The sequence below is a fragment of the Oxyura jamaicensis genome, chromosome 13 (genome assembly GCF_011077185.1).
Source record: "Oxyura jamaicensis isolate SHBP4307 breed ruddy duck chromosome 13, BPBGC_Ojam_1.0, whole genome shotgun sequence".
NCBI lineage: Eukaryota > Metazoa > Chordata > Aves > Anseriformes > Anatidae > Oxyura > Oxyura jamaicensis.
In genome coordinates this window covers 547,229-565,373 of record NC_048905.1, presented here as the reverse complement: position 1 = coordinate 565,373, position 18,145 = coordinate 547,229, and the positions used below count along the sequence as shown (strand labels likewise).

The following is an 18,145-nucleotide window of genomic DNA, read 5'->3' as shown; positions in this document are numbered from 1 at the left end:
CAAGAATACTTGGCTTTAGTGCTTGAACTGAGACAAAATGCAGCTAGATGCCCCACCCCATTGGTCACGGATTGCCCTACCCGACACTTGTTAATGTTTGCAGACCCTTCCTTAACTATTCCAAATACAGCAGTGCTCACAATAATCACAATTTTAGTATTTAAATTGAGAAATGAGCATACCTAGATAGTCAGAAGGACAGATGTTCATCCAAGGAGATTTCAAAGCTAGCTTAGAGTACCTTTTTGAATCACTCTCCTGAGAGTGTTTCCTTTTTCCACTAACTACACAGAGCTCCTAAAATGGCCACTTAATTTAGGCACCTAAAACTAGGTCATGTAAATAGCTCCCATTTTGGCTAAGCTGCTCTTGAAAAATGAACTTTCTTAGTCATTTAGGTCCATGTTTACCAATTAGCATATTCCAGACCAAAGCTACCCCGTGTATCAGAGCAGCAGAACAGAAGTACTGCCTGACCGGCTCGATGAACAAGTAGTCAGATGGGCTGCCAGGGCACCATGAGGTTTGCACCTCCAGCAAGAAGGAACTGGAGTATTTCATACCCACCTCAGGTACAAGGCAGTTCATGTGCTGGCAGAGTGGCATCCTAGCCCAACAGCTTCTTCTAGGTACACTGATACAGCTCATGTCCACAGCACCGCAAAGGCTCACGTCCTGAGAAGCCTTGTGAAACGCTGTGAACTCTGCTCTTCGATTTTTTTTACTACATCTTAGACTAATTTTGCTTTCTTGACTCTCCAAGTCTCAGTGAAATTGATCACTCTAGCAGGTCTCTAGAAAATTGATTCATAAATGAATTCATTCATTCCACACCACAACTTTTAATACTGATAATAAGCACCTGTGGAAAAGGACTAGCGTATATGTGTGAGAAGAGATCTGGCACTTGATCTGTTAAGAATAAGTTATAATCAATAAGTTAATCATTGAATGATAGCGATCAGGGCTTGAGACAGCACATACCCTGTGAACGTTAAGTGTAGGTTTTTTTCTTTAGCTTACACTAATTAAAGTTTTTTGTTGTTGTTGTTAAAAGACAGTTATAACATATGTACCCTTAGAAACTAGACATAAGGCTTTTGATCCTGAAATATGAAACATTAGTATTAGCGACTTTACATCTTCAGATTTGTTTTATTTTATTTGAATGGAATATGCAGAGATACAGTGTAGATATCACAAGTACCTACAGAGGCACAGATTTCAGAGGATGGCAGAAATCAGATTACAAGATAAGGCATGAAGTAGTTTCAGACCCACACTTCTATAAAATTGTAAGAGAAGTGCGAGACATGTCAGCAGCGAGCTAATGCTAGTGCTTTGCCCCAAGGGCTACACTTACATTTGCATTTTTTTTAAGCAACCCAAAGAAATTTAGCAATGTAACTAACTTTTCAAGTTCCATGGTAGACTTCTGGGGTACACATACATGCATACAGTGAGATTTTATGAATTCTTTAAAACCATTCATAAACCTAGTAAAATAAGCTCAACATTCATATAGCCACTGAAATCAGTTCCCAAACATAATTGGAATGAGGGACTTTTTATCCCCTCCACAATCAATAATGAAGTTTGAAAACAGTTTAAACGTACAGATAATAACTGTCTCAAGAGCTCTACTTTCCCAACTTGTTCTAGAAGCACCAAGCAGCATATGATCAAGACCCAACTTTTACTTTGTTACTTGCTTATACTCCTCTGCCTTGCTTAGATACATGGGCTTTCATTGGTTACACTTTTTCCTTTAAATAGGAAAGCCTTGAATATTTCACAATAGCAGACCATGACTCAGAAACACTGAATAATGTTACAATAGATTTAATAGCATGGTATGACACTGTAGTCCCTAAACCCTGACTTGCAGGTTTTTGAGACTCTCAGACCTTGCTCAGGGTCATGGGAAATTGTTGCTGCTAGGGCAGCCACAGGAATCTATTGCCACTATGATCCAAACTGACCAAGGGAGAAACCTTATGTTTCCCACACTATGCTATGCCTCAGTGTTGCTGCTGAAGGGCCAGCAAAGCCTGGACCTTGTGGGAATGAAAATGTTGTTTTTGCACAGAGTTATATTGTTTAGAGGGAAGGATTGAGATATGCTTGCAGTGATAAGAAAGCTTAACAGACAACCTTGTAAAATGCAGACAACCAGACTCCTTAGAGCAATTAGAAGATCATCATGGTGTCAAGTCAGGTAAGTGAAGAAACATTACCACTTCAAACAGTAAAAAAGACAAAAGAAATTTGAAATTTAACAGGCCGGCAACTGACGGCCATGTGTTGTCTGTGAAGCATCGGATAGGTTGTGAACCTGGATTACCCAGTTAATGGGGAAACAGGGGAGGGTCCTGGTCATCGAGAAATGAAGTATATAAACCGTACTGTGTGACTAGTAGGTGTGCTCCGGCATGTGGGACGCCCGCCATTGCAAATAAATCACTACTTCACTGAGATCCTCGCCTGAGCCTGTTATTGGCTACAGAGTGTTTCTCACAATTTGGGGGCTTGTCTGGGATCCAGTCACCTACCAGGGAGCCCCACTGCTGCAGCAGCAGGAAGGCATGCCCTGCTGATTTCAGCGGTCCCGTGCATCAACGGTGGCGGTTCTGCGGAGAGCTGACAGAGGGCCCGAGACTGATTAAAGAGGCAGGATCCATGAAGTGGTGGGGAAGGGAAGAAGGGAGGCACTCCGGGTTTAAGAACTGATCCGGTAACTCTGTGCACGGACCAAGGTAAGAAATATTAAGTATTGCCTTGGGGGTCAGGTGAGACTCTGTGTGATGTGTGATTGAGACGTACTTTTGTACAAAGCGAGTGTGCAGTCCTGATCCGTGGTTCCGTAGCTCTGCAAGGGGCGCGGCCAGAGACGGACAAAGCGTGAGATAAGAGAAAGGAAGAGCCTAGGGAAATTTGGTGCACAGTAGTCCTTGCACGGTGAAGTGCCTGGCAGTACACCAGGGAAATCTGGTGTACGGTAACGCTTGTACAGGGAAGTGCTTGGGAGTACACCAGGGAATCTGGTAAACTCATAGGTGTGCAGTACCCTTGCATGGGGAAGTGCTTGGCAGCACACCCCCATTTTCCAGAATCGGAACGTTAGTGTGTGGTGCCCTGCAGGAGGGAAATTTCTGTAGCAGCACACTGACAAGGGCTAGGAAAAATGGGAAAATATGGGTTCCAGGGGACAGGGAGATATCCCTGGGGGAGTGCCTACCAACAGTTCTTCCTGAAGAATGATAAGAAATCGGAAAAATAATCTCAGAATTAGAGGAGATGATAAAAGAAGAAAATGGTTAAATATTGTGTATCAGTCTGGACTAAAGAACCAATTAAGGAAACAGCAGTATTCTGGCCAAAATACGGGTCTGATGAAAATTCAGGCTTTAAATTTATATGTAAACAATAGGATTCCTTTTTTTTCAGAGAAGGAGCCAAGTTATGCTCCCTATAATCCTAATATTGCACCAGTGGCAGCAGCAGTCGCTCCAGGAAGGGAGACAGGGACTGCAATTAACACTGTCCCAAGAGAAGAGCGTACTCTAGGCTCTAGTAAGAATTAGAACACGGTAGAAGAGATAGTGAAAATTTTGCCTTCCCTGATACTAACAGCACTAACTGTGTATCCTCTTAGGTGAACTCCCCCCTCTCCTTGCCGGCAGAGAGGTGTTGGGGTTTTAAGGAGATGAAGTCTTTAACTGATGAGCCCATAAGGCTAGCTGAACAGTTAGACCAGTTCCTAGGGCCTTGGAAATGATGCCTGTACTAAGTATGCTGTTTACAGGGGAAGAAATGGGAATGATCAGGAGAGTTGCTATACAAGAATGGGAAAGAGCTCATCCTCCAGGACCAGGGGTAATACCAGCAGGGCAGAAATACCCACTTGTTGATCCTGGCTGGAATAATAATAATGCGCAACACAGAAACCATATGAGAGATTTGAGGTCAGAATGAGAAAGTACTCATGGATGAATCCCAAGGACCCGGTATCCCAAGGGCTCTTGAAAGTTCATTTTGTGATTAAAGCCTGGCGAGATACACAGAAAAAGCTCCAAAAGGTGGGGGGATGGAGTGAGCAGTCACTGGGGGCCCTCCTGCAGGAGGCCCTGAAGGTGTATGTCAGGAGGGGAGATGAGAAGGAACAGCAGAGAGCGAAACTAATGGTACTGACAGTGAGTGAGTGAGGCAGAGGGCTGGAGAAAGAGGAAGAAAATCTTCAGGGGGAGTCAGGGCCAGGATGGAAAGGAGAGGAAGAGAGATGAAGGAATGGCAGGCAAGGAGAGCTACCTGTGTTGCATCTTGAATCCTAGCAGGAACAGGCTTTGAGATGTTTTAAGTGGCCAGGTTGGCCACTTCGGGAAGGAATATCCAGAGTGGAAGAAGAGAAGAAAAATGGGATGAAATATATATATAATACTGATACGTTGTTTCAGCATCCTGGAGGGAAAAGAGTATGGAGTTAAGTTGGCCAATGACTGATACTCTGGTGAAAGTACAGGCTGGAGAAAGATAGAAGTGTTAAAAGGGTTATTGAAGGTGTTAAAGGTGTGGTGTGTAGTGTTTGACAGAGCCCTTTGAAGTTGAATGAAAGATGATGTAGGTATTATCTAAGTAACAGTCCAGAAGTTTTGGTATATTTGCTGTGGTGTTTGGACAGTTTCCCAAGTATCAGGGAGGGATGGGAGGGGGGAGTGGGAGATGACAGCCTGCTCCACCAGGGCCCTCTCCACAGGCCACAGGGGGGCTTTGGTGCTTGGAGTGCCTCCTCTCCCTCCTTCTGCACTGACTTTGGTGTCTGCGGGGAGGTTTCTCGCTCCTCGCTCTCCCAGCTGCTGTTGAGCAGCAGGCTTTTGTTTGTTCCTTTGTTTTCGTTTTCTTGGATGTGCTCTCACAGAGGCACAGACTGTGTTGTTCATGGCTTTGCTCTGGGCAGCGGTGGGCACCTTTGGAGCCGGATGAAATTGTCCCTTACCTGCCATGGGGCGACTTCTGGATTTTTCTCATGGGGGCTGCCACTGCAGCCGCCCCGCCCCTCCCCAGCCTTGCCATGTAAACCCAATACACTGGGGCAGCTAGGTCATTACTGGCCTGTAAAGTATCATGGATTAAATTAACTAATGAAACCCTAAATGTGATGGGGGTAGAAGGGACTGGGATAACAGTGCCACTTTCTGGGGACACCAAGCTGAGACTAGGGGATAAAATGATCACTGGGCAATTATTGTATGCACCCGAGGCAGGGACTAACTTGTTGGGAAGGGATTTGATAACGGAATTGGGCATTCAAATAGCAAATTGTTAGGCTGGAATAACGGTATTATTAATGGGGTGCTCTCAGACCCTGAGAGCAAAGGTATATACACCTCTGACTGGAAAGACCCTGAAATGGGGCGGAAGCAGCAATACAGATGGACAATTTTATCTCAGGGGTTTACAGGGCCACCAATTTATTTGGGCAAGTTCTAAAACAGATTTTGGAGTAATTCCAGCCTCCCGAGGACTGTTACAATACGTGGATGATCTTTTATTGTCAGGACAGGAGAAAACAGTTGTGAAGGAAGCCACTAACAAACTATTCAACTTTCTGAGAAAACAAGGCTTGGGAGTATTGAAAAATAAATTACAATATGTAGAAAAAGAAGTCAAGTATATAAGGCATCTAATGTCTGAGGGAATACAAAGAATAAATCCAGAGAGGATTCAGGGAATTATTGAAAATTAAGAAAGAACTAAAAAGCTTTAAGATTTTTTTAAGGAATCAGGAGCCACAAAGTCTGAAGGAAAATGGGTACTCACTGATGGGAGAGAAATGCTGAATAAAGCACTGATGAGGCAAATATTAATCGTTTTACATCAGAGAGTCATTGGGAGGTGCAAGCAATGTGTGATGTTGTGCTAAGAAAGTATGTCTGTGTAGGAAAATACACTTCAGTGAAGCAAATATGCAGAGGATGTACCATATGTCAAAAGGGAAATAAAAAGGTCATCCGTAACCCACCTAGATGGGGACTGGAGCCAGGGACTTGACCTTTCCAAAGTATACAGGTAGACTTGACTGAGTTACCTAAAGTAGGGAGACTTAACTACTTGTTTGTCCTAATTGACCACGTGACTGGATGGGTATAAGCTTTTCCCTCGGTATCTGCCACTGCGCACACAGTGGCTAATGTATCACTGGAGCAAATAGTCCCTGGATATGGGATAGATGGGAACATTGATTCAGATCAAGGACATCATTTCACTTCACAAGTACTGCAAGGGTTAATGCAGGCCTTAGAGATTGAATAGGATTTTCACACCCCCTGGCACCCCTCCTCTTCTGGGAAAGTAGAGTGAATGAACCAGACATTAAAGAAGCAATTAACTAAATTAGTGTTAGAAACCCAACTTCCTTGGGTAAAATGCTTACCTTTAGCACTCCTGCAGGTTCAAACAGCACCAAGAAAGAATATAGGAATTTCACCATATGAGATGCTGTTCGGATTACCCTATCTGGGCAGAAGGGATGAGATACCACAATTCAAAACAACAGAGTTTTCTTAAGAACTGTATTCTGGGGTTGTCCTCTTCTTTGTCATCTCTCAGGACCCGTGGGTTGTTGGCTCAAACCCCCACCATCATCAACCAGAAATCAGGTCCTGATTCGGACCTGGAGAGAATCAAAACTCCAGCCTGAATGGGAAGGACCATTACTAACCCCAGAAACAGCCGTAAGAACTGTGGAAAAACATTGGACTCACTATACTCAAGTGAAGGCATCCATCGACTCTAGTACCTGGGAAGCTGTTCCTACAGAAGACTTGCTGGAAGTTGAAATTGAAGAGAAAAATCTCGTAGTAGACTCTGAGCGGGATAAAAGCTTATAACTGTAAACTAACCTTTTATTTTCACAGGTAACTAATGAGTGTGACTTGCGATTGAGAGAAAGGACAGACCTATAGCGAACTGAAGCGCTCCCAAGGGGGGGGGGGGGTTGTTATAGTAGTAGTGTACATCTTATTCTTTGTATTGATAATTATTTGGAAACTTAAGGGTTAAAAATGACAGGGAAAAATCAAGTATGAATTTTGTTTCTAGTGATTGTAGGCCTGGGTCAATTGGCAACTTGAATAAGGCATGACCAGATAATAATAAGATGGGATACCCCGTCAAAATATGGGTGCATGGGTTATCCGTCACGTTTGATGCTTATGAGGTGTTAGCTTGTGGAGATTTAAACGCCCAACGACAATTGAGCAGAGAGAACAAATGACTGGGAGAGACCCAACAGCCAGACTGAGAACACCTGTATGGAAACAATCCTCTATTGCCATCAGAGAAAGGGAGAAACTCAAGGAGAAAACAGGAGAGAAAACAGGAGGTCCTCTTTGAAATGCGACAGTTCAAACATTTGAGATTGAAACAGGGTATGGGGACGTGAATGCCTGGATAGAATGGGTCAAATATACTGTCCAGAGTCTCAACCATAGCAATTGCTATGCTTGTGCCTTGGGACAATCGATTGCCCAGATAGTGCCCTTCCCATTGGGGTGGACCAAGGATTCCCAAGGGATGCGATGGATGATTGCATTGTACCAAGAAAAGACTGCCTGGGGAAATGCGGCCTGTAAGTGTCTCTCTTTGCTGTTCCCTTCCTTGCATGATAGCAATATCAGGGTTCCCCCTGCATTCTCTACAGCTATAGGTGACCATACAGCTTGCCTCTCATGGCAGGGTGTGAGTGCTACCCGGCATCTGGGAGAATTTGCCTTGTGCATGAGGACCTTGAATGCTACCAAAGACCTGACGGGAATCTGCTCAAGGCTTGGGCAGATCTCTGGTGGTACTGTGGAGGGAAGATCTTACTGCCCACCCTACCATCTAATTGGGGAGGCACTTGTGCACTTGTTCAATTAGCTATACCCTTCACCCTGGCATTTGAAAGAGAAACATCACAAATACCCAGAAGAAGTAAAAGAAGCTTAGGAGTATCATTTGATGATAGAGCGTACAGATTCTATTGGGGTGCCTAGAGGAGTTCCCGATGAACGGAAAGCCAGGAATCAAATTGCTGCAGGGTTTGAGTCACTGTTCTGGTGGGTAACAATCAATAAGAATGTGGATTGGATTAATTATATTTATTATAATCAGCAGAGATTCATAAATTATACAAGGAATGCGATACGAAGAATCACTGAACAACTAGATGCCACCAGCAAAATGGCTTGGGAAAACAGCATAGCATTAGATATGATGCTCACGGAGAAAGGAGGTGTGTGTGTGATACTGAGCAACCATTGTTGCACTTTTATCCCCAACAATACTGCCCCGGATGGCACAGTAACTAGAGCATTGCAAGGGCTTACCGTCCTTGCCAGTGAATTGGCAGAAAACTTAGGGACAGACACTTCCATCACCAGACAGTTGGAATCTTGGTTTGGTAAATGGAAAGGGATGGTAGTGTCCATATTCACATCCTTGACCGTAGTAGCAGGAGTTTTGACAGCCATTGGTTGTTGCACTATGCCCTGTGTAAGAGGACCAGTACAGTGGTTAATTGAAACCGTACTATTGAAATGCATGACCATGGAGCCACCACCTTACTCAGATAAGATGATGATATTAGAGATGGAAAGCAAAGAAAGTGAAGAAGGGGAAGATATCTACGAAATTACACCTTAGAGAAAAGTTTTGCAAAAATGAACAATTTATAAAGATGAAAAGGGGGGAATTGTGGGAATGAAAATGTTGGTTTTACAGAATTACATCGTTTAGAGGGAAGGATTGAGATATGCTTGCAGTGATAAGAAAGCTTAACAGACAACCTTGTAAAATGCAGACAACCAGACTCCTTAGAGCAATTAAGTGAAAATCACGGTATCAAGTCAAGTCAGATAAGCGAAGAAACATTACCACTTCAGACAGTAATAAAGTCAAAAGAAATTTGAAATTTAACAGGCCAGCAACTGACGGCCATGTGTTGCCTGTGAAGCATCGGATAGGTTGTGAACCTGGATTACCCAGTTAATGGGGAAACAGGAGAGGGTCCTGGTCATCGAGAAATGAAGTATATAAACCGTACTGTCTGACTAGTAGGTGCGCTCCTGGTTGGAGGATGCCTGCCATTGCAACCACAAATAAATTACTACTTCACCAAGATCCTCACCTGAGCCTAAGTTATTGGCTACAGAGTGTTTCTCATAAGCTATTGGTTGTACATAACGCACAATCCCTTGACGTGTGGGGCCACAAAATCTCAGCAAGTTTGTTACTGCTTCAAAATCTAAGTCTCTAACCAAAAACTCTTATGTAACAGTCTAGGTACTAGAAAAAAAAATCTGTTAAACTACCAAGACACTATAAACACTCCCTATAAATAATCGATAAAATATATTAACCCATATATCCACTGAAGTCTTTTATATGCCTACATTAAGACAGAGCAATCGGAGCCTGAATGGACACAGAAAACATACACGTACCCTGCCAGCTCGGATACCAGTAACAACACAAATTCTGGCTACCAAGCAATGGGTGCAGTCCATTCCTGAGTCTTCTATCACAGCTTCTGTGTGCTGTGTTTCACAGTGGATAAATCAACCTAGGGGATGTCCAGTATTTCTGCATAAGCTGCAAAAACCCATTTTGGCTTCACTGTAATCCTAATTATACTCCGTTAATGTACATTGTTCCATTGCAACCTTGCAGCATAGATGTGATTACCTGTTGTGTTGTCCCCTTCCTGGTATTGCATTTTCTGGAACTTGGTGTAGACAGAATGACATCATTACCACTACACAATATCCAAAAACGATACGTACCACCACAATACACACAGCTGAAACACATACATGCTGTGACTGTTCACATACTTCAAAATTTCCTACATTTACTTCAGTGCAACAATACATTCTGGTCAGGACAGAACAAATCAATATCATTAATTAGTATCTGGCAGCACACGCCTTTAAACACTCAAGTCTGCCAGAGCTGATCCTTATCACATCCCAGCTTACTCACACAAACAATTCTTCCAGCGCTGTATACCAATACATACAGATACAACCATATCTGCTTCTTACAGCCACCACACAACCACATCACATCCGTTCAGTCACTCAGCTCAAGCTTACTACAGCTTCTCCTGCCACCCCCAGTCTGCAAAAATGCAGTTAGCACATCTTCATAGAGTTTTGCATTTTTCCTGCTTTCAAATTCACAATATTTATTCAAATTTTATGAGTTCCTTCCTCTCTTAAATTCATAGTTTCTTTTTTACTTATGGCCTTTCTGCCAATTGCTAAACACAGACTCATTTTAATCTACAGCAAGTGTGCACGAGTACAATTTGTTTCATTAACTTCATTCATATGATTTTGGCAGTTTGTAAAGGCTGCAGGATAGAAATGAGGCCCCAGCTATGCTAATCACTATGCAAACCAGCCACAGGAAGGCAAACCCTACACTCAAGAGACTAAAGGCTAGATTTAAAATTAATAGAAATTAAATGGTGATCAAAGAAGCTTGAGATGTAGAAAAGTTAAAAAGCGAGAGCGTTTTTGTTCAATGGACAAGTTTCATCCTGCATCTACATGCCTACTGTTAGCACACTCCCATCTAAGGGCTACCTATGGCATCATGTTTCTGTCGGCCACTAGATTAGAGTGGCATACAAATATCCTTCTTTACCTTTTGAAAAGCACATTCAGCACCTTTGAACATGTAAATAGTATTGCCAAAGAGCTGATTACATAGCATTTTTAAGACCCTCTTGCTGGGCCAGGCACATTATCTCCTGTTTGTTATTACAATGAAACATTTCAAGCAGTGTTAACAAAGCCATACACCCAACTTTGTTTCCCCTGCTTTGCTTAAGGACTGCTGGGGAGTCCAGTAGAAGTAAAAGATTAGTTTTAGCATTTTAATGGTGACTGTCTGCCATAAGCAACACCTGATGAAAAGCAGAGTGGCTTTCAGTAAGCATTACTCTCTCTCCCTGAAGTCTTGGAAGAGGAAGTGTCCCGTTTTATGTCCATCCTTCACAGAAGTTGAATTTAACGTAACAAAAAGCTTGCTGGGCAGAGCTACATCCCATTAGCTCAAGGGCTGAGTAGTCTTTTCGTATTAATTGGTAATTTCTTGTAGGCTCAGAATTTACTGCTGTTCTTTTCTAAGGCAGAGCAGCACTGGAGAAATGAACTGTGCCTAATTGAACTGACCAGAGAGCACAATTAAATTCACCAACCACATGAAGCACCTACACAAGACATGATGTTTTACTATTAAGGACCACGCCAGTTCTGGATTCTCCTGCATGAAAGCTGTCTGGCAGCTTTGCTTTTGCAAACTTCTCTGAGCTTCCTGACAACCAGAAGTTTTTGAAATACAGTGCTACCTCTCTCTTGAGTAAGGGACAGCGGAGCAAAAGATAATACAGATGACAATAAGCATCCCTGCAACCTGCCAACCCTACTAGCTAACCTGATGCCTTTTCCTCACAATATCAGACTTGGGTTGAACAAATAGATTATTACTGTGTGTGAGACAGTGTAGGGAAACCAGCCTTAGAACAGCTGAGCATAGCTCTGACAAGCAGAACAATCCTGTGTATGCAGAGTATGGGTTGGTCTACTGTTGAAATACAGTTGGAGTAGCTCCAAGCACAGTCAGGTTCTCTGCGTAGGAGAGTAATATAAAAACAGTTCTGGTATTACATATGAGCTATCTTCACTAATGGCTTTTTAATCTGCTCTAGGACTCAGCTGAATAAGGTAAAAAGTTCCTCCTGCGTATCACTTGTTGTCACAATCACACAGAACAAACTAATGAAAGAACCAGCAGATCACTTTTTTGATATCACATGCTCCGTCAAGATAAGAATTCTTTTTGCATCATTTGCAGCTTCTGCAAACCTTCCAGCACCACCATTGCATTTTCCTTGGCAGAATAAACAGAAAAAAACGAAATCGCAGATCTGAGCTAAAACCAAAATCCTTGCTGAGGGCTAGCTCTGAAATTAAGGTAATTCAGTGGCAACACAAACTTTATCGCTGTTCTCTGGAAATCCGAGAAAGAAAGTAATTCTGAGAAAGAGCCACTTAGGGGCTCTTGGACAGTTGCCATCTTTCGAAGTGTTACAGCCTGAGGATACCGAAAACAGGTCTTTTGCAAATTTGGTCAAGCAAAAATGTTTCAAAATGATTTAGGCAGTAATATTATTGGTAGGCAGTTTGGGGAAAGCTTACCACATCTGATTTCTTTCAAACCACAGATCATATGCTGAATCCATCTGCTGTTTCCCTGTGATACAGATCGACAAAGCTGCAAGCAAGACTGGGAAAAAAAATAATTAAAAAAATAAAATCAGTACCTACTACTCATTCCCCCAACTCTATTCTAACCACTCACACTACCAAACCATTGATTTAATAGATAGGGTGGTAAAACATAGAATGGTATTAAGCAGTTTTATTTTTAGCAAATTTAACTCTACTTCTAATCTATGTCTCCAGAAATACGCCTGGCTGTTCTTCCTGATGCTTCTGTATGTTTCTTATACACTTTGCAGCACCATGCAAAGCAAAGCATTATCAGACACAACAGGCAGAGCCTTTGTGTGCGTTATGTAAGTGAAATCACAATGTTCAGGTCAACAGAGTACATTAATCATACCTATATTATCTGCTAAAATCCTATAGCTCGCATAACCGTGTTTTACTAGCAGTTAAACATATCTTTTTGCTTTTAAAGAATACTCCGAGACCTCATTTACTTAAAAAATTGCTTTTGTTACTATAATCCTTTAATGGCACATAATTTTGTTTTCCTACAACAGAAGAAAAGGCACGTATACTACCCGGCCTTACCCTGGGCCAAGGATTTCTCCTTGTACCTCTTGCAAAAGTTTCACTGGTTCTTTACGTCCATTAGCTATAAGCTTCTACAGAAAAAACTGGGGTGTAGCTCTGTTTCTAGCGTAAGTACGTGCTTGGTAGCAACTTCACTTCACTTTTCAGGAAGTTCCATTTGTTGCTATGCAATGTATCCCTCACCCTAACATCAGGAGAAATAAAACCCTTTTGTCTCTCCTTTTTTTTCCCTCCTCATTCCTCCCTCTTTAACGACTCCCTCCTTTCTAAAAGCTATCAGCTTCCACAAATGTAAAGCGCCACATGAAACAACTAACTTTTCTTCAGGAAATACAAGATTTCCTACCCGGGGAGAAAAAACGCCCCGCCGATACCAACTACTGACCCCTCAGGCAGAAAACCCCAGACCCAGCAGGCCAGGTGGGCAGACGCTCGCTGCTCTCCCTCCCCTTTTCGCCACCCCGCTCTCCACCTTCGCCAACACATCCCTGTTCACCTTTTAAAGCCCAGATCTCCCTCGCGGCAGGCACCAAGACCCCCATTTCCCTTACGTTCTCTTTTTTTCCTGTGCGTTTTCCCCTCATCCCCTCTCCCGACGAGGGCCCTGCTCGGCCCCACAGCAGGGAGTTCCCTTAGGGACCCCCGAGCGCGCGCGCGCGCGCGCACCCCCCACGCCCCCCACCACCCCCTGCCCCCGCCATTTTCTCCCCCCTCCCCGCCCGCCGTTAGGGCGCATGCCGAGCGCCGCGCGGCTCCAGCCTCGCGCCCCACTGATAGACGTCAATCTCCGCCAATCAGCGGTCTCTCGCGGGAGCGGCTCCTCCCTCCGCCAATGGGGCGGCGGGACGGCCCCAGCGGCCTAGCCCCTCCGGGCCGTAGCGGCCTGTGAAGCGCAAGGCCACGCCCCTTCTCCCTCTTCCCGGCTTTCCATTGAATGAAGTCCCCGCCGGCCAACGGCAAGTTCCCGGCGGGCTTGACGGACGGCTCCGGTCTCCATTAGAAACAGGGAGCCGCGGCGCGCCCGCCAATAGGCCGCCGAAAGCGAGCCTAGGGGGCGGGTCCTCCCTCCCAGGCGGGCGGGGGAAGGCCGCGGCTATCGATCCCGCTGCTGGAGGGAGGCGGCGGGGAGGCAGCACACAAAATGGCGGCCATGGCTGCGGAGGCGGCGGCGACTGCGGCGGTGCCGAGCGATGGCGGAGCCGGCGATGCCGAGCCCGAGCTGGAGCCCATCCCGGGCAGCGAGGCCGGCGCAGACCCTTTGCCCGCCGTCACCGAGGCCGTGGAGTCGGCGGTGCCCGACGGGGAGGAGGCCGACGGCGGCGGCAAGGTTGCTCCCGGCGAGGCCGAGGAGCCGCAGCCGGCCCGGAGCCCGGCCGGGAGGCGGGAGGCGGACGCGCAGAGGCCGGAGAAGCCGCCGCCTCCTCCGCCCGCCGCCCCGGAGGCGGCGCTGGCGGCCGCTGCTTCGGCCCGGGCCGAGCTGCGGGGAGCGCCCAGCCCGGAGCCCGAGCCCTGCCCGCCGCCTGCTGGGCAGCCCGAACTTCCCAAGGAGGAGCCGCAGCCCTGCCCGCCGGCTACTGGGGGCTCCGTGAAGCCGGAGCCCGGGGAGGAGCCGTCCCGGCCGGAGGAGGAGGAGCCGGATGCTGCTGCTGCTGCCGCCGCCGCTGCTGCTGCCGCCGCCGCTGCTGCCGGGCCCGAGTCCCCGGTGGCCGGGGCTCCCGGCGGAGGGGAGGCGGAGGCTCCGCTGCTGCCCGGCTCGGAGGTGCGGGTCACCCTGGATCACATCATCGAGGACGCCCTGGTGGTCTCGTTCCGGCTGGGGGAGAAGCTCTTCTCCGGGGTCCTCATGGACCTCTCGAAAAGGTGAGATCTCCCGGGGGAGCCGTCCCGAGCCGCCTCTTCATCCTCTTCCTCCTCCTCCCCTGCCTCCCCAGGCGGCCGGAGCCATGCGGAGTCCCCCTCCAGGGGCCCTCAGCCGCGTCCCCTGGTGGGAGCTTGGCACCGGGGCTCCGGGATGGGGCGAGCACACGGGCACCCTCCTGCTTGGGGGGGAAGCCCTGAGCTGCGGAGGTGGGCATGCATCCACGCCGGGTGCCTGACCTGGAGATCCGCGGGGCTTCTCCTCCTTGGCTCGTGTCTGCTATTGCTTAGGTAACCTTAACTGCACTACCTGCTATTTCCTGGAATAGTGGTTTCCAAGCCAGGCTGTTACAGTCCTGAAGTGTGGTTATTAATGTTAATTGCTCCTTGTGTGCGGAGAATGGGGTGAAGTTTAGCGGTTATTAAGTACCAGGATTTTTATTTTGTTTCATTTTGGGAATTGGTATTCTCACAAAGTAATTTATCAGACTGTGAGGTCTGGGTTTTGGTTTTGTATTGCTTTCCTACAGCAGGGGGCTTTTGGGATGCCACAAGTCATCGTTGTGAGTCTATATTTATAAACACTCTAACTGCTATTTACAGGTGAAAATCTCTGTTCCTGTTTTGTTTTATAAACATATAAATGATATGCAACTACATGGGAGAAAAGTGCAGTTTGACCAGGGTTATTTTTAAAAAGAATTGCAATGTGGAAAATCTAGATTTTGTCAAAACTCAGACTACACTTGTGTGTCTTATTACCATCATCTGTTTAATAATTTCTCTAATAACAGTATTGACAGCGTCTTCTAAAAGAAAGGTATTAGTGACCAGCACTTTTGTCCTGGGCCTAACATCTTGATTGCTTTTTGAAACAGAAGGCGTTTTCTGAAACCTAAGTTCTGGATAATGTCATGGAAGTAAGTTTTAAACGTGTAAGTCATTGGTAACTTTGCATTTCAAATCAAAATTTGTCTTTTCAAAGCCAATTACTAAAATATGATCTGCAGTCTGTATTCTTTTGCAGTGTGAAATACTGAATGCCCCAAAGAAGGCCAGGAGGAGTTAGGTTATAATGCTAGTTAACATCTGTTCTTTTGTAGGTCTGAAGGTCTGGTACACAGCAAAATCACATTATTACCTTGGTTAGGAAGGTGACTGAGCATGTGCTTCTGTACTTCTAGGGATCTGTGCTTGTGAAGGAGCAGACATCTCATTTTGCTTCTTTACTCCTAAAAGAGATTATATCTTTTTATACATGTATTGACCACAAACATCCCTTCGCTTGCCTGAGGTTTTGTTGTGTGCTGACGATCCTTTCCTCATGCAGCAGATCTACTGCAGCCCTGTGCGTTAAAGGTCACCTGTGGCAGGCAAACGCCCTGCTTCTTCTGCAGTGTGGCTTTGGTGGAAGCGTGCATCTCCATTTCCGCTGCTTTGAAGTGCAGGCCCTGCGGAAAGCATTCATCATCAGAACTGGAAAAAGTGGCACGTGAGGGCTTGTGCTATTTCTCCCAGATACTCTTATGCAGTTGAACTCTTTATTCCTTCATCTGCATGATCCTGGACTTCCTTCAAGGGCACTTGTTATATGGGAACCCAGAAGTGAAATTAGGGGTTAAATCAAAACCACCTCAATTTCAGCATAAATTTACATGAAAATGGCATTTCTAGCATACAAGAGGGGTGTTTAGCGAAAGATGTCTCTCCTAGGTCATCCAAGTGCATCTTAGAAACTTTCCTAATGCAATTTTTGTTTCCTGTAGAGCATATAGGAGAGTTTTTGTTGAGTAAAAGTAAAATTTAGTATTGAAATACACTCATCTAATAACTGCAGAAAGTGGCTGATGTGTTCACTACACAAGCTATTCCTGTTTTCCTTGTATTTTCAGAAGAAAATAATTCCTGGTCCTTCTTAATTTCTGCTTTTTTCTTCAGGGTAATGAAGGTGCTTGTTCTATACAGCACCATGAGGAGTACCTTTTAATGAATATTTAGAAAAAAACTGTCTACCGAATTCTTTTGCCTTCTCAAGGCATGTTCTGAATTACTTAAATTTTGGAGAGAAGGAAAAGCAAAACTGTCCCCATATATTTGTGGTTCTGAAGTTGTTCATTTATTTTTTTTTCCCCAATTCTGTTTCCATCGTTAAAACGATGTTTTGACTTCGCATTTTAATATTGTGGATCTTGATATGAAGTTAACGGTGTATGTATTAAAGGTTTGATTTCCTTCTGTTCCCCTTTACCCCCTGCCCACCGTGAATAGGATGTTCATTTAGGAGTCTGTAACACAAGGATACGGGTACCTCAGTGTTCAGTGGACTTTCTTCTCACCTTTATTTGAGGTAAGGAAGTATTCTCTCTGCCTTTACTGATGGCAGTGCGATGTACTGAAGATCAACCTGTCAGCTGCTGCACTGGAAGTTTTGAAAATAGGAAGCCACGTCTGTCAATCCCAAATCAATATCTTATACAGTAAATCATCCTTTCAGTAGGGACATATCTCCCTTTTTTACTCTGAAGGCTTACAGTACAAGTTAAAAACGTGATCCTACTGTTGAGATCTAATGAGAGCAGCAGCAATAACATTTAAGTGCCTTATTGCCTTCTAGAATAAGGTTCTGATGTGGGTTCCTTGGCGGGTAGGCAATGGAGCTGTGCTGATACAAGAGGCAGGAAGTGCAGACAGCCATCAGGCAGGGGAAGGCAATCGAGTTGGTTTGTCAAAGCAAATACTGGAAGGCTTTGTGCAAGAACGTGGTTAATTTTCCATGCCATTGTTCAAATTTTCATTGAAAAGTACTTGTTAGGTATAGATAGGGCTTTTAAGCTTGCTGTATCCAGCATTTGATTAAGTCTGTTTGCTTAGGGTATACGAGATGTTAATGCCACCTGCTGGCTTAGAATTACTGTAAATCTTGCTCTGCACCTGGAGGAAATGCACAGAAGGAAATAACTATTGTGAACAGCATCTGTAAATCTGAAAGCTTAGGATTAAAAAGTCCTGGTTTTAGTTTGCTCTTCTGGAGAGATGATAACTAATTCTGCATTGTTCCCCTCCTGCCTCTCTAAAAACTAAGTGCTGGGGGACAGGTGAGGAGAATTAAATTTATATTCTGTTGTGTAGCCAAAAGCCAGGATTTGGGCTTCAAATGGCTCTATCATTTGACTGAAAGTTAGCTTCATATCCTATACTTGTGATTGACACTTCTAGAATCATAGAGTATCCCAAGTTGGAAGGGACTCATAAGGATCATCAAGTCCAACTCCTGGCACCACACAGATCTATCAAAAAGGCAGACCACTATCTTTTTCTCTAAGCCCTTTTCCCTCTGACTTGCGTGTGAATGTTGCAGCTCCTGGGGGAGGAGGCAGCGGGAGAAGAACAAAGGGTTGTTTTTTGACCTAAAAGCTGTA

General features: G+C 45.0%; 2 protein-coding genes across 11 annotated transcripts in view; one reads left to right on the top strand and one right to left on the bottom strand.

Annotated features, from left to right (window-relative positions):
- Positions 1 to 13,541, bottom strand: part of FABP6 (fatty acid binding protein 6) — a 73,031-nt gene extending 59,490 nt beyond the window's left edge. For 4 of the 7 annotated variants that reach the window (XR_004754376.1, XR_004754377.1, XR_004754375.1 and 1 more), the window contains exons 1-2: positions 13,421 to 13,540; positions 12,246 to 12,333 (exon numbers count right to left, since the gene is read on the bottom strand). Coding sequence is in view for 1 of the 7 variants with exons in the window: in XM_035338625.1 (XP_035194516.1) it covers positions 12,246 to 12,333; positions 13,421 to 13,453 (121 nt within the window). In the remaining 6 variants the exon portion in view is untranslated. Of the gene's footprint in view, positions 1 to 12,245; positions 12,334 to 12,866; positions 13,054 to 13,365 lie in introns of all 7 variants that reach the window. The other 3 variants (XR_004754378.1, XR_004754379.1, XR_004754380.1) reach the window with 3 other exon arrangements.
- A 325-nt stretch (positions 13,542 to 13,866) lies between these two features.
- The window catches only part of PWWP2A (PWWP domain containing 2A), a 38,470-nt gene continuing 34,191 nt past the window's right edge, over positions 13,867 to 18,145 (top strand). Inside the window, exon 1 of one of the 4 annotated variants that reach the window (XM_035338612.1) lies at positions 13,867 to 14,729. In XM_035338612.1, coding sequence (XP_035194503.1) covers positions 14,011 to 14,729 — 719 coding nt within the window. In that variant the 5' untranslated portion in view covers positions 13,867 to 14,010. The remainder of the gene's footprint in view (positions 14,730 to 18,145) is intronic. The other 3 variants (XM_035338613.1, XR_004754373.1, XM_035338614.1) reach the window with 3 other exon arrangements.